This window comes from Phodopus roborovskii, unplaced genomic scaffold, assembly GCF_943737965.1.
Source record: "Phodopus roborovskii unplaced genomic scaffold, PHOROB, whole genome shotgun sequence".
Lineage (NCBI taxonomy): Eukaryota > Metazoa > Chordata > Mammalia > Rodentia > Cricetidae > Phodopus > Phodopus roborovskii.
In genome coordinates this window covers 7,104,859-7,121,929 of record NW_026126588.1, presented here as the reverse complement: position 1 = coordinate 7,121,929, position 17,071 = coordinate 7,104,859, and the positions used below count along the sequence as shown (strand labels likewise).

Below are 17,071 nucleotides of genomic sequence, written 5' to 3'. Positions count from 1 at the left end.
ATATTAGACAGCACTGAGGCACTCTTTTCTTTTATGTTATTTGAGATGTTTGTTAATGTCTTCTTTAAACTCCTCAAATTCCTTGGTAAAACTTGATGTTGTTTAAAAAGATTTTTGTTTCTTGAGGTTCATTGTCATTGTAAAGCATTTCTTCAAAACTAGCAGATTTGGTGGGATAGGGTCATACTGCTGGGGCTGTATATATTATGGTTTTGCAATGAGACCAGAGAGTGTGGATTTCTTTCATTAGTTGTATGTCTGATGTTAGATTGTAGAGTGCCTCAGAGCTGTCTCAGTGCACAGGGGGTCTTAAGCTTGGAATTACATAGGGGCCTCACCAGTCTGTGTGGACATAGAGGATAATAATCTGTGCTAGGCCTGAGAGTTGGATATGGCAGGACAGGGAAAGGTCATCAGCGTTTGTCAAACTGAACTCCACTATTGATTATTAGTTGAGGTATGTACTGATTACTGCAAACTCTTGTGAAGGCTAAGAACCTTAATGTAAATAAAAATTAAGAAAGCTGTATCACAAATATTGTGTAGCACCAGACTGAAATAAGTTCACACCAGTACTACGGGAGGAATAATATGCAAATACTAAGACTTATTTATTTTTTTTTAAAGCAACCAAGGCCATTGGAGTCATCTGAACAAGCAAATTCTGCTCATTAAGTTTCATTGTAACAAGGTGTTTGAGAAATCCAACAATGAAATGTAAGTTGAGGATTAGAATTTGAACCACTAATTCTGAGGAATGTGAAGAATGAAAGGTGAAAAGGAATCAAAGAAAGCTAGTGTAGATTTTTTCTTTTTATGGAGAGAGTTAACTATGTAAAACTAGGAAAGATGACTGAGAGTTATGTTGAAAATATGTGCTGTTCCTTTATGTCATTGTGCTCTGGGAACCTGATTCTTATTTTCAAGGCAGTTTTGTGACCTTAGTCATGCAGACAAATGATGTATAATCTCAGGCTTGACTCAACTCCATAAATTTGTCATAGAATGCAGAGATCAAGCACCAAAGGTATTATTGATTTTGTTATTGTGAAATCTTCCGTGATAAATTAATTCTGCTGAATGGGACAATGTAGAAGAAAGGTATCTTTGCTATTTGGAATCATTTGAATGTATGTACACCTATAATTTCCTGGTGGAATGTGATAAACCTAAGTAGAGGATGTAGTCTTACTTCACATGGCCCTGTTTGTGTGTACTGGAAAATTTAGTGAATTTTTCCTTCACAGTTGCATGCAGCTTTACAGCTTTCTTTCACCATCGGATGATTACAGGTTAGTGATCTCTTCAGATCTTCACAGTTAGAATAGCCGTCTTCATATTCACAAATGTTTGCTGAATAAAAACAACAAAGATATCCATTACTTTGTTATTATTTTTCTTGTATTAACAGTGACAAAATAAAACATATGAATTGGGAGAATGGGGTTGAGCAAATGAATAGGTGTCCTTTAACCTAGAGCTTTGTGAGATGTCTTTGAGATGAATTGATGTATCTCTTCACTAACGAAAGGCTTAAGAAAATTAACTTTAGTGATTCTTTGAGGAACTGAACTATCGAGAGGCTAGAAAGATGGCTTGGAGACTAAGACTCCTTGCTCTTCTTGAAGAGAACCTGGTTTTGATTTTTATCATCCACATGGTGGTTTAAGACTACCTGTAACTTGAATTCTATGGGACCCTGTTCTGTCCCTCATGGTCATGGAGCCCAAGTGTGGTGTGCATTAATACATGCACATAAGTGAACACTAACATTTAAAGCATGAAGTAAAGACAAATATTAAAAATAACCTTACTATTTAAAATGTCATTCATTATGCAAGTACCTTTTAAACTTAAATAAGTTAATATTTAAACTTTCATTACTATGTTCTATAGCTACTATGTCCAACAATGTCCTTATGTGAACATATCAAGTATTGCGTCATTCCAGAACGTTCTGTTGCTCATGATTGACCTAGACATTTACTCTGTCCCTAATACCAGAGGAGGTAATCTTATGAAGACAGGGGCTTGGAAAAGTAGGTAGTGGAAAATGTTGTTCTGATTATTAAATGTTTATAGCTAGCCTGGCATTTATGGTGCACACCTTTAATCCCAGCACTTGTGAGGCAGAGGCAGGCAGATCTTTGTGAGTCTGAGGCCAACCTGGGCTACAGAGCTAGTTCCAGGACAGGCTCCAAAGCAATACAGAGAAACTCAGTCTCAAAAAACAAAAAACATTCAAAAACAAACAAACAAACAAACAAAAATAGTCAAATGTCCACCAGTACTCAAGAAAATTCATTCAATACTTGTCACATCTTTGATGTGTATATACAGCTCATGAACCTACATTTAGCTCTCCCAGTCTCAGAGAACTGGATACTCATAATTACCAAAATAAGACCATATTTGTCCTCTATGTTTTCTGTATTTTTTTTTTTATTGACACAGTGTTTCATTGTGTTGTCCAGGCTGGAGTCAAGCCCATACAATCATGTAACCCTGCCAATTCTACCTCCACAAAAGCACTACTGTGGACACATGGCTAGTCATCTTTCCCTCTGTGTGGTAGTTCTCTTCAGGGTTACAGCCTGCCTCTAGACTAAGGGAGTATCCCCCCCCATGGGGAATGTGCTTCCAAAGTCCCTTAAACTTCCCATGCCTTCTAACTGAGACCCATGCAGGAGTCAGTACAATGCTGGTTTCCCAGATATCAGTCTGGGGGTCCATAAGCTCCCGCTTGTTCAGGTCAGCAAAATAAGTGATACCATAATAGAGGGAGCCATTATATGTTTTAAGAGAAATCTGGCACTAGGGAAATGTCCAGAGATCTACAAGAATAACCCCAACTAATAATTTAAGCAATAGCGAGAGTCTACCTTAAATGCCCTTCCCTGATAATGAGATTGTTGACTACCTTATATGACATTCAGAAAAGGGATGGGATGGGGGTTGATGGAGGGACCAGGGGAGAACACAGGGGAGGACAGGAAGGTGCAAGAACTGGGATTTATATGTAAAATAAGCTTGTTTCTAATTTAAATTATATATACATACATATGTATATGTATATACATATGTATGTATATATAAATATATATATATATTCCCCTCACCACATAATAATCAAAACAACAAACATACAGAATAAAAAAGAATATAAAGAGCAGAAAAGGAAAAAGGCCAAGTAACATAACATATAAAGGCAAACCTATTAGAATTACAACTGACTTTTCTATGGAAACTCTGAAAGCCAGAAGGTCCTGATAGATATTCTACCAACACTAAGAGACCACCATAGATGCCAGCCCAGATTACTATAGCCAGCAAAGCTTTCAATAACTGTAGATGGAGAACAAAATATTCTAAGACAAAACCAGATTTAAACAATATATATCCACAACCCAGCCCTACAGAAATTTCTAGAAGGAAAGCTCACAAAAACATAAGCAAATATAATCCCATTTTACCAACAGCCAAAAGAAAGAAGAGGGAGGAGGAATCCACACACAATGTCAACAACAACAAAATAAATAAGAATTAATAATCAATGGTTATTAACATTCCTCAATATTAATTGTTACAAGTACTTTCCCTGCCAGGCTGGTCCCACAGTCATGTCAGCCCCAAATAACACACAGATACTTGTATTAATTATGAAACTGTTGGCCAGTGACTAGCATTTCTTATTGGCTAGCTCTGTGTTATTAACCCATATTATTAATATATTTATTTCTACAAGGTCTTATATTACCGAGAACGCCAGACTCATGCATCTTATCTTCTTGAGATGACATGGCGACTCTGTCCTAAATTTTCCAAAATCCCCTACCTCTCCTATTTCCACCTTTCTTGCTTCTCTATTGGAAAACAGTTCTTTATTCATCAACCAAAAAGAGAAACATATATATGGAATGGCATCTCCTATCAATTAATGGTCTTAGCTCGTCTGCAAAAAGACACAGGTTAACAGAATGGATACAAAGACAGAACCCATCCTTCTGCTGCATACAAGAAACACATCTCAGCTCCAAAGACAGACACTACCTCACAGTAAAGGGTTGGAAAAAGATCTTCCAATCAAATGGACCCAAGAAGCAAGCAGGTGTAGCTATCCTAATATCTGACAAGTTAGACGTCAAACCAAAATCAGTCAAAACAGATGAAGAAGGTCATTTCATATTCATCACAGGAAAGATGTATCTGTACAAATTCTTAATTCTGAACATAAGTGGCCCAAAACACTCAACCAGGGAACTCTTACATGTGATAAACACCTCCAGCAAAGTGGCAGGATACAAGATTAACTCAAGAAAATCAGTAGCCCTACTATATACAGACGATAAAGGGGCTGAGAAAGAAATCAAAGAAACATCACCCTTTACAATAGCAACATATTAAAATATCTTGGGTAGCTAACCAAACAAGTGAGAGGCTACCTTAAATGCCCTTCCCTGATAATGAGATTGATGGCTACCCTTCATGCCATCATAGAGCCTTCATCCAATAGCTGATTGAAGTATAAGCAGAGGCTATACTCAGCTAAGCACTGAGCCAAATTCCCGGAATCCAATTGTAGAGAGGGAGGAGTGATGAGCAAAATGGTTAAGACCATGCTGGGGAACTCCACAGAAACAGCTGACCTGAACAAACACAGAGGTCATGGATCCCAGAATGACAGCTTGGAAACAATTGTAGGACTGAACCATGTGTGTGACGGGAAGTATGGACAGTCTCTGGGGACTCTGGTAATGGAACAGCATTTATACCTAGTGTGTGAATGGACATTGTGAGCCCACTCCTCATAGAGGGATAGTCAATTAGCCTAGAGGTAAGCCTAGGCCCTGCCCCAAATGATGTGACAGACTTTGATGATCCCCATAGAAGGCCTCACCCTTTCTATGAAGCAGAAATGGGGTGGGATGGGGGTCAGTGTGGGGCATGGGAGAATGGGAGGGATATGTAACTGGGATTAATACATAAAATAAGATTGTTTTAAAATTAAATAAAGAAATAAAAACTGCTAAAATAAAAATAAGGATCTTTTCCTTTCTATTTCTGTTTATAGTCTTTCAGTTAACTGTTAATGTTAGGATAGACTCATTCACAAGAACATTATGTAGATCTGTGACTATTTGACTCTTTTTTATTTTTACCTTTATAATCTTAATATCATTAATACTTTGAAGTTTACCTATACAAATACACAATAAAGAATTCTGTAACTCACTGGAAAATGTACAAAAATCACTGAGAATTGCCACCTGAATTTACCATATTAATTTTGATACTATATTCCATTTTTATAAACACCATATTGCTGTTAAAGTTCCTTAATGTAGCCCGGCCTCACCTGAAGTGTGATCAATATTTCAAACTGGGTTTGAACACCTAATTTTCCTTCCTCTTCCCCTAGGACATTGGGATTACACTTATTGCTTGTTTTAATATCTATAATAATACTAAAAATGAGATACTATGACATTCATTTTACTCCCTTTCTGTGATGCAATGCTAAAGTTTTAATGAAATAATAATATGTGTAGATTTTATTTAGACTCTAAATGTCTAAATATGTACAGACTCTAAAAATGTACAGAAAACTTCAAAAACAAAACCCATGTAACTGATGATTAAGTGGAAGGACTCAAATGATAACCAAGGGCCTGTGAAATGGCTCAAGGCAAAGGTACTTGAGGTCCATCTCTCACACCCATATTATGGAAGGAAAGGACCAATTCATACAAGTTGTCCTCTGACTTCAACAGACAACCACACACAGATGCCATGGCACAATGCATGTTCCTGTACATATACAGAGAGACACAAATACACATTCACAAATAAACAAAATCTTCAAACAGATACCCATGTTATGTTATAGTTGTATCATAATAAAACTTACTGCACAGTCCGTCTTCACAGTCATTAGGACAACTGCCACAAGGTTCTCCTATTGTGTAAGGAGTGTGTATCCTTTCTAAAAAATTACCACTGAAATTGAAAGGCAAAACATTAGATAGTTTTATTTTTCTCTGTACTCTAATGCTTGCATATATCACACCCATATATATCCCCTACATATATATACATATATACATATGTATGAATATACATATATTCATAAAAGCCTATCATTTCCTGAGTATTCAGATATAGATGTAAAATAAGGAGATAATTAATCCATTCACCTCAACTATCATCTCAGAACCTGAGCAACTGGAAGAGTTTAAATAAGAATATAAATGTTTAGAAAGAAACATTTTAACATTGAAATGCTCTTTTTGTTTCTGGATGAACTTGGAAAATTATTAAGATAGTGCAGCACAGGATGCTTAGAAAAGTTTAGGGTTTTCTGAAGGAAGCATATGGGTATGAGACTCTAAGCTTATCAAAAAATGAGAATGTTAATTAGAAAAACTATGTATAAAAACCATCTGAAGGGTGCATACTCTTATAGTGACTAGCCTGTGACTCAATAAGATCATCGCTTCACTGATTGTCTTATGAAAATAGAGAAGTCAGATCCCCCATTGCACCAAAGATGGCAAGGATGTGTGGGCATCTCCTCTAAATGTTGAGCACAGCTCTATGTGTACGAGCGATCTTAAGACTGAAAAGTCATAAAGTGTTGTACAAGTTCACTTGCTTCTCTTCATTATTCATCTGACACTTCTAGGTGCCAGGCCCCCGATGCCACTTATTTGAACAGGCAGCTTGATGTCGTCTAGTGGCTTCTTTCTTTGTATTTCACTTAATGACAACGGAAACATGCTTGAAAATCTTTGAGGACCTTACTTTTTAACTTAGATGCCACACCATCTGTGTTACCCACAAACAGAATAGAAATGAATCATTTGAAAGGCTTGATTTGAAAAGGATCTCAACCTTATGTTGCATAAGTTTCTTGTATTGAAAAGAGGAAAATAGAGCTGCAGAGATGTCTCTGCTGTTAAAAGAGCACATTCCTCTTTTAGAAGACTTGGGTTTGGTTCCCAGGACCCACTTCAGGTGCCTTACAACTGTCTGTAATTGCAGTTCCAGGGAATTTGATACCATGGTCTCCACAGGCATCTGTACATATCTGCACATACCCACACATGGACAAACACACATGTGGATGCAGTTAAAATATTTTAAAGAAAAATTAGGTTTACAGATTATGAATATATATATATATACATATTCATTTTTCATGACAATGTTTTTAAGAGCTCAAATATAGAAGGGAAGTGAATTTCTGGCTTTAAAATCAAGATCTAGTGAATGGGTTTTTCAGAATGTTTCAGTAAATTCTGAGGAGAAAAGAGTTAAGATTTTAGTTTTCTTAACTGTTTGAAATAGTCTAAGGACCTCTCAAAGCATCTATGAAGTCTACTATTTAATAAATTCTTCTAGGTATAAGTTAGCAATGTAGGGCTGGAAAGATGGCTCAGTGATTAAAAATGTTTGCTGTTCTTGCATGGGATCCAAAATTGATTCCCAACAACCATGTCAAGTAGGTCATACCACATTTAACTTCAGGTCTATGGGATTCAATGCCATTTTGTGGCCTTTTAGGGGTATGTGTGCACATGCAAAACCAAACCAACAAAAAACTAAGATTGGAAAAATAGCAACTTGGGTAGTCATTGTTATGGTTTTATAGAAAGATATAACTATTGGTTATTTTCTCCATTGGTAGCTTACATAGCATCTTCTAATACTATGAGAGTCAGTCTGCAGGAAGGAGGCTTCCAGGTGAATTCCACCTCGATTCCTCCAACCCGTGTCTGAAGTTGCTGATGATTTTAGCAATAGGTTGTTATTTTCAAGTTCATGGAGGCAACCAAGGGTGATGGCAAAAGGCTGTATTGCCCTGGATAAGGAGCTACAGATAATCTATGGGTGCTGAGAAAGGAAGAATCAGTTTTCTTCAGGGGGAGACTCATGATAGGTTATCCAGCCACAAGTAGTCAATCTGAAACACTTGCACATAAGAGCAACAGGAAATGGACTTGGTGGTATTATGTCTGTGCATGTTATGATATGTGAAAGTATGTATAGTATGTGTGTGTGTGTGTGTGTGTGTGTGTGTGTGTGTGTGTGTGTGTGTGTGTGTGTGTAAAATAGCAAAGATGAGATCATGAATTTGACAGCGAATGTGGAGTTGGATGATTTGGAGTAGGAGAAGAAAGTGTGTAAATGATGGAAATACAGTACTTCTATATGAAATTCTCAAAAAAATATGACTTTTTTTGGAGAATTTTGAGACAGGGATACTCTGTGTTGTCCTCACTGGCCTTGAATTCACAGAAATCCCACTACTGCTTCTCCCAAGTGCTGGGATTAGAGGTATAAACCTCTTATGACAAATCAAAATTTAAAAAGGAGATATGTCAGCATAATTAAATTAGAAACCCCACAAATCACTAACCTGTGTCATTTATTCACATTCTCTTCTGCTTTAATATTAAAAGTTTGCCTTGTGACCCACAAACATAGCAAGAACTGACAATATGAATCTCACAATCCCTACACTTTGCATATTCATGGGGTGACCATTAGTCAAGGGAAAAGCTATTGAGGAGGGAAGAGAATGCATTTTTGGAGATAAGGGAAAAGATTCTGAGTGTGATTCATGAAAATGAAAAGTTGGGCATTTCAAAGTTTTAGTTAAATATGTTTTTACTCTAAAAAAAGATTTAAAAGTTTTTATTTCCCTCCCCATGTGTAAAATATATTTTAATATGCTTTATACTATAACAATTTTAAAAAGTGCCAAGTTGCATTTGACTTCGTTGAAAATGAACTTTGAAATGGATACTTACGGAGGACAGTAGTGGCAAACGTAGTAGAATCTCAAAGGTTGGTCAGGGCACTCAGCAACTCCACATGCAACTTCGTAAGATGTATTCCATACCAACTATACCCCCAGAGACAAAGGCAGGGCACATGTCAGAGAGGAAAATAATGCAGAAAAACAAATAGAGAATACAAAATTTAGAACACCACCTGTGTACTTGGTTTCTGTATATGCTTTTGGACATATTTAAATTATTGAATCAAACTACAGAATTTTTATATGAAAATATTTACACATTTAGGATTATCATTCTGTGTGATGTAGAATATTTCTAACACTGCTTCCAACTGTACAGTCATGTGACAATAAATAGCAAGAGGGTCACCTGGGTATCAGGTCAATTCCTGGTCTGACATCAAATTGACCATGGTGTTGCTGGTGACTAGCATTCAGATAAGTACACTGAAGTGCTTTTGCAACAACAAGTATCCTGTGTCCATAGAGCTCTGGCTTTGAAAGATGAACCAGAAAGTCCTCTCAGCAGCATAGAAGATGCTATTCAAATTGATGCTAAGCCATGGCCATGAGTACCTTCCTTCCTAGTAGGCAGAGACACTGGGTGGATTGTAGGTCCAGCCTGGTGAGATGCTGCCACTCAGTCATAATGCATATTTCCTAGAAGTTGGGTGTGGTGAGAGCTCCTATGTAAAGCCTTGGATCAAGCTATGGATTTGGAGTCGCCCATGCCTATAACACTTCTGGATATTATCTCCTCCAAGCCAAGCAGGACCTTTATATCACCCTCTCTTCTAGGTTTCATAGACCCTTTTTGACAGTGGACAGGATCATAATTCTTGCTAAAAGAGTCACTTTGTTTGATAGGAAAGGGCCCAGTACCTGGGCCTTCAGGTCCAGCAGGAAGGGTTTCTAGTAACAAAACTCCAAGAGATACCTTTCCCCTTTCCCCTCAGGAGCCACACAGAACTGATGTACAGCCCAACCAAAATCTGCATAGGTGCCTTACAACACAAACACTTTTGTTTGGGGACAGGAGCCTAGAAATTAGTTAGAAAACAAACTCAAGTAGGTATGTATATCCCTTATAACAATTAGAGAAGCAGTTGAAAGAGTCAGCTCAAATAGACAATGACTGTGAAGACCAATGTACAAGCAACCACTCTAAACCATTCCCAAGGATTTATGGTTGGTGTGCACCCTCTGCATAGTTCCTGAAACTAGGAAGTGTGATATGACAATAGGAAGTCCAAAGCCAGTCTGGGCTACATAGTCAGACCCTGTCTGGAAAAGACAATAAAAATTCTCTGCACCGAAATTCTGTTTTGAAATCTGTCAAGTAATTACAAATATTTCCTTATCGAGAGTACCTTTCCTTACCTGAGTATAATGTCCAATTACTGCACCAGATTTTTTGGGCCCTGAACCAAAGACAAAGTCATTGGATTCATCAAACCAGCTTTGGATTGCTTCAGACCACGATGCTGGATAACTTGCCATGAAGAGGTTCTCACCACATCTTATGTCTAAGGAAAAAGATAGGCCACTCATGAAGACAGCGATAAGGAAAAAAGAGGAACACAGATGTGCGCGCACACACAGGCACACAGGCACACATGCACGCATGCATGCATGCATTCACGCACAACACAGATACCACACACAAACAAGCGCAGGGCAGAATCCCTGCTCTTTAAAGACATTGCTCACAGTTCCTTCTGAATATTTGTAAGAAGCACGATTCATCCATGATGAACCCTTAGCTGAGCAGTAGCCATAGGTATTCAGCATGTGTGTACTGAATACCAGAAGCACTTAGTAGACAATGAAGTCTTTGTCTCAGTATCTTCTCTCCTTGAATTCATTCATTCACACATTAAGGTTTCCACACCAGTGTGCACGTGTGTGTATGTGCCTCATGTGGGTCAAATGTGGATTTGCAGGCTCTGAGAAGACAAACTCCTTTCTTTCTCTCCTGCACTAGCTAGAATTTTTATATGAAAATATTTACACATTTAGGATTATCTTTCTGTGTGAGCTTTGCACAAGTACAAAGCAAAGAAAAGCAGGAGGGACTGTGTTTTCAAAGTTTATAGGTTATTTCTTAAGTAGATGACTAAAATTTCACGTGTCAAATTTTCTTCAGAGAACGGAGGAAAATATCTTTTAACCTCCAAGACAGTTTAGTATTTTTTATCAAGCTCTGTAAAAATACAATTTCTTTAACCTTTAACTGCATATAGAAGCATGTTAAGCAAAATTTTCATCATTATGTAATTACATTAGAAATATCTAATGAAAAGAGATGATTAATTTATTAGGTTCAAATTGAGCAAAAATGTGATCTTTTTAAATATCTCAAGAAATATTTTATCACGTGGTCCATTTATTTATTTTGTCACCATTTTTATACTTCCCTATGTAAGCATTATGTTCCATCGTTTAATTTTACATAATAGACCTTTCAGGCACTCCGACTACACATAAGTTGATCTCACCAAGAAAGAGCTGGACAGACACACATTGGTGGCTTACAAACAAAGTTCCAGTACTTAAGAAGCTGAGATTGAAAGACCAGAAGTATGAAGACAGCCTGGGCTATATAGTGAAACCTGTCTCCTCTTCACTAAAAATTACAAAGGAAGTAGTAAATGTAAATGCCAAGATATTTAAGATTTCTTAGTAAAATTTATAGTTGATCAAATTAAATGCTAAAATAAGATAGCTTGCGAACACAAAAAAAAAAAAAAGCCACATCATAAGATAAGATACTGAGTTAAACAATAAAAATTCTAATTTCAGAGGCCTGGAAACATGTAAGAGGATACCTTGCTATTTCAGCAGACTTGAATCCAACCCCTTGCATCAGCACAGGGCAGATTACAACCACCTGTGAAACCAACACTAACAATCACCTGTAACCTGTACGCTTCAGAGGGTCTACTGCCTTCTTCTGGGCTCTAGAAGCGCACTTACATATACATACATGTGCAGAAATACACAGAGACACACATACACATAAATAAAAATAACGAGAAAATAAAAAATAGATTCTAATTTCAAATTTTCATCCAGACTTCAATTTCTAATATTTAAAGCAGAGCAAGTGACGATCCGTATCTTTTTCACTTGTGATCTGGTTGATCTGGTTGCTAGGCTCAAAGCTGGCATCATGAAAGACAGTTAGTGTAAAATAGAAAACGTCTAATAGGCACAATGTGGAGCCTTTCAGAGCCATCTCTGCCCCAGAGATATTTAACTTTTAAAAAGCAGTATCAGAATAGGTGTTTATTTGCAACATTTTGTTTTGCATGATACCAGAAACTGGGCTTTCCTGTGTTACTCCCCATTTATTTCTAAGTGATTTTGAGTTTACATACGGATTGTTCTCTCTTCTTGTGGACTGTGTTGTTGAGTGCACAGGTTTGCCCATCTCTGTGCATTCACTTGGGCATCACCACTCCATTGCTAAAGAGGAAAGGGAAAGAGGATAGCCATGTAATAACTCAAACCTCAAAGTAACATGATCTTTGCAGACAGGCTAATATGACCAGCTTGTATGTCATTGCAAAATTTCTGTAGAAACCCTCTAATTTTCACCATAATCAATTTAGTATATGGTACATAGCTGTATTTTTATTTTAGCATCTATATTATCAGCTTTCACTGCAACATTCATAAATAAGTTTATTTTGGCATATTGTCCTGATCCTGCCCATCCTCCCATGCACGCCTTCCCACCCATAGCCTCCCTCTGATGTCACACATGCTCCATTTCCGTCCCCTTTCCACGGCTTCTATAGTCCCTTTCTCCTCTCTCATGATCTTCTTAGTATTTCCATAACCCGTGTCAGAAGTTATCCCCACTTATATATGGTCTTTTCTATACTAAATAAATACAAGTAGTCTGTCTTCCCAAGGTCATATATATATATATATATATGTATATATATATATATATACATATATATATATATGAAATATTTAGTGGTCTAATGACTTCCTGAAATCACAACAGGAACCTTTAAAGACTTTGAGTGATTGCTGTACTACCAGTAGCACTAACCATGTAGAAGAACTAAGACTGTTTTTACAGCAGTAAGAGGTTGCCTCATAAATCCTAGCTTCATTTTGTCCCCATTAAAAGAATTTAAGAAACACATGAACCTTAAAGGAGAGATATTCTGACCCTAAATTAAGAGAGAGGAGAGTGAGCCAAAATAACACGGTGGCTTTTTACTGGAGACCAAAATCAAAAGATTTGATTTTAGCTCCATCACTATAGTTGATACAGCTCCATAATACCAATGAGTCACTGCTACAAAAGAAATTGAATAAATCCTACTCTGATCATAGCACAGCTAAAGACACAGAAGGAGAGAACCAATTCCAGTCTCTACATGCATGCCTTAGAATGTGGACACACACGAACACACTCTGACACACATAAACAAAATAATGAATACTTTAAAAAAAAGATGCTAGAATAGAGCTAGACCCTCTTAAAGCACATTGGAGAAAGTAGATGCTAAAGGCAGGCTCGAAATACCGCTCTCTAAATGCACTGTCCCTATGTGGCTCCTCACCATCTTTAGTAAGTCACTAGCAGGTGGAGAGACTTTTCTTCTCAGTTCGTTATGCTTGTTTACAATTTCTTCTTGTACTGACTCTCTAGTGGTTGACAAATTCTCAATATCTTTATTCTGAAGAGAAATAAAATTAAAGTCATGTCAGTATATGTTAAGGTTGCATAAAACGGTTAATAAATTGCCTAAGGTGAAAGGTCATTTTTAAAGTACTCAGTATAGTTGTAGTCATTAATCCTTGACAATAAATGTTACGAAAATCTATAACACTTTCATTAGGGACACTTTATACAGAAATTTTGAGAATAAAAATGAGTTCATGGCATGTCAAAGTAAAAATTCTTCTGAGGCTACAAAGGTCAATTTTGAGTTAAGAAGGACCTATAATAATAGCCATACACAGGTAGAGCCATACATGTAGAGAACCTGAAATCATTAATACTCAATTAGGTTGTAGCAAGAAAATGTTAAGGATTAAGACATAATTTATTACAGATGATAACCAACCTGACAAGGACTTTGGAAGCTTGAGAGATAATGTGTAGGTTCAGACCCAGTACATTCAATGTTCTATTACAAGAAGAGAATTTTGTAACAGGTTTCTGCACTAACTCCCAAGACAAGTTTATCTAATAGAATATCCAACTCAGTTTGGAGGCCATGGGTTCTTGATCATAGTTGAGTATTACTGACCCTACATTTTACTGAACAGAAATAAGCCTGCCTAGCTAAGTCAGATCCTGATATTTAAATTTATATATTTGCATTTGTGCGGGACAGGTGGATGGAGTGATACTATATGAGTTGGCAGAGATATAAGAGCCATTTGCTGGTAGAAACAGACTCCAAAATGCACTGTTTTATAGTTCACAGCAAGATATTACAGCATAATTATTGATGAACAGAGACTCGCATGCATTTTTGCCTTACTGCTGGCAGAAGTTGTTTTTCCTTGTAGTACTTACTCCCCTCAAGACTCTGAGGACATTGCACCTATGGATCTAGTCACATTGCATTGCAAGTTTCTGTCATATGTCCCTCTCTAATGTTCTATGTTCTGAGGGCACTGATGAAGTCTTGTGGCAAGAGATCTCTCAGAGCTACTGACTTCAAAGGCAGAAAGGATATACATACTAGTCATTCCTTGAAAATGTAAAGTAACAATATCCCCAGATGTTTATTTATTAAGGGAATGCCGTCGTTTTATAAAACTATGTATTTTTAGTTAAGTTTATATGTTTGTGTCAAAGTATGGGTTTGTGTAGAGGAGTACAGTATCAATGGAGGCCTGAAGAAAGTATCAGATTCCCTGGAGTTGGAGTTACAGGTGGATGTAAGCCTCGTGAGGTGGATGCTGGGAACCAAAAGTGTATCTCCAAGAGCAGTAAATGCTCTTATCCACCAAGCTGTCTCTCCAGCCCCCTCACCCTGGATATTCCATTTTTACCTGAAAACCCTACTTAAAGTTATTTCATTTCAAAAGACAAAATATATGGTTCTGAGAAAGCCATTATTATTTTCTGCTTGTTATCCTACCTTCCATGGTACCAAAAAAATTCGACCAGACAATAAGTGTGCTTATATTTTCTTAACAGGCAATAAGTGGTACAGATTAAAAAGCAAACACACTAGGAACACTGAAATGTGAGAATAAAATGTTAAAGGCTTTACATTAGATAGGTAATATGACCTAATAATGGAAACACCACAAAGTAAAGCCAAGAGGAATAATAATAAGTGACACCAGGAGAAGAATCCATTCTTCACGGTAATTCTCATAGAAGCCATCCTTCATAAAAGATGAAGATCAATCTCTCTGCTATTTAGGTCCTGAAAATATATTAAGAAGTACACACAGACCAAAGATAGAAGGGAGGGGGAAGGGAGCAAATGGAGGGGAATAGATGATTCAAAGGTGTCATAAAATGAGATCATTTTAGGAAAGAAACTGGGAAAGCAAACAACTTGAATGAACACCTATATAATTGCCTCCAGACTCCTAATTTGATTATCATAACAAAGACACATAATTTATATTACAAAACAGGTTTAATGAGTTACTGGCACTCCTTATTCTTGAGGAATTCTGGTAGTTTCTAATGCTGAGACCAAAGAAGAGCATGAGGGCTACAGCAATGCTTTTAGTAGCTTTCAAACATCTCTGCTTGCACTACACATTCCATCATTAGAGAAGATTACTGAACCTCATTTGGGATTGTCTATGCATAAGAAGATATTATAAATAATTAATATTTGATTCATGTACACACTGTTTGCATAGTAGATGTTCTTAATATCTTTGGGGTATTTTGTCTGTGTGTGTGTGTGTGTGTGTGTGTGTGTGCGGGCACGTGTGTGTGTGTGTGTGTGTGTGTGTGTACTGCTGATGATCACACTCAGGGAATTGTGCATTCTAGCAAGTGTTCTTGAGCATCATCGCTAGCTCAATTCTAGCAAACTTTTAAGTTGAAAATGTAGATACAATTCTCTTAAGCAATATCTATGAAAGTTAGATACAAAAATGTACAAGATGAAGTTACCCTAATTTGAATATAATGTGAGTTTTCTATGAGAATCACATTGAAATGGATTAACTAAAATAATAACAATGCTTGGAACAGAAATTTTCATGAAATAAATCCACAGACGTGAAAATTCCAGTGCAAACATTATTCAAATACCATGTGTAATTGTAATTTCTTGAACACATTAAAAAGAAAAAAGTATTTTAAATTAATATCAATATTTCTATTTAAGGTGATATAGCAAAAATACAATTTAATTCCCATTGGTATGAAATGCATTATACTTGTCTCCAGTCCCATCTTTACTATCTACTTAGTGGTATAAATGTAAGCCTGTTTCCTTCAGATATAGCACGAATTTAACTACTGTTTCATATTCATTCGTAGTTAGGGCTACATTCAATGCACCTTTAAAATGTAGTTAACTGCTCTGGTCTATACATGAATAGTTTTTTACTTATTTCCCACTCTGGCCTTTTTCAGTTTTTGAAGAGTGATCTGGTAGCTTGCCATCCTTCATGTTTTCCTAAAGTGTCCTGAAAAGATACCCACGCTTACCGTTTCCTCATAGTCATCTTGAAGGGATGGGGGCAGTACAGCGGCCAGGAACAAGAGTAAGGGCAGAAGCATCATGTCTAGAAAGCAAGAGAAAAAAAAGAACTGCATTATAATGGGTAGTTACATGCATTTCCGAGTAACACGGAAGTGCTGGAGGAAGTAACGAGACCCACATCCCAGATTTACTAGCAATAAAACAAGGAGGACATACTATTTATATCATCAACATGATGACAAAATAAACTCAAAAGGCCTGCTTGCAGCCAGTGCAATAAAGAACAAAGCAAAGTACCTAACAGAAGCCCCTGAAGCAGGAACCTATGAATGCTCTGGGAAATTAGCTCCTCCCCCCAGTCACACTCAACTCCATTTAGGTCCTTTCTTCAGATTCTAATTTAGGAATTCTTCCTCTGTCCTTTCAACAGTAGCAAAAGCTCCCAGCTATTACCATGGCAGGGCACCAGTATGGTATAATTAACCCTTGTTGAATCCTTTCAGCTCTGCCTACTCCATTCTATGATGTTTGTTAGTTATTCATCCATTAGACGTGTTTCTATTCTTTCATTTTTAGACATGGTTTCACTACATAGCCCAATCTG

The 17,071-nt window shown here is 37.0% G+C and overlaps 1 protein-coding gene across 1 annotated transcript; it reads right to left on the bottom strand.

Annotated features, from left to right (window-relative positions):
• Positions 1 to 1,188: 1,188 nt before the first annotated feature.
• LOC127236668 (cysteine-rich secretory protein 1) lies at positions 1,189 to 16,547 on the bottom strand. The gene is made up of 7 exons (XM_051204417.1): positions 16,473 to 16,547; positions 13,390 to 13,506; positions 12,184 to 12,271; positions 10,184 to 10,329; positions 8,814 to 8,908; positions 5,909 to 5,997; positions 1,189 to 1,353 (listed from the first exon to the last, which is right to left on the bottom strand). Exons 1-7 carry the CDS (start codon positions 16,545 to 16,547, stop codon positions 1,226 to 1,228), a joined length of 738 nt encoding a protein of 245 aa, XP_051060374.1. The 3' UTR covers positions 1,189 to 1,225.
• Between the last annotated feature and the right edge of the window lie 524 nt (positions 16,548 to 17,071).

Bases quoted from the DNA above. Each gene is read 5' to 3' on its own strand.
- LOC127236668 (XM_051204417.1), bottom strand. From the start codon at position 16,547: ATGATGCTTCTGCCCTTACTCTTGTTCCTGGCCGCTGTACTGCCCCCA. The intron at 5,998-8,813 runs GTAAGTATCCAT...TTTCAATTTCAG, and splicing joins GTTTGCCACTACTGTCCTCC to TGGTAATTTTTTAGAAAGGA. The intron at 1,354-5,908 runs GTAAGTTTTATT...GTTTTTATTCAG, and splicing joins CTGTGAAGACGGACTGTGCA to CAAACATTTGTGAATATGAA.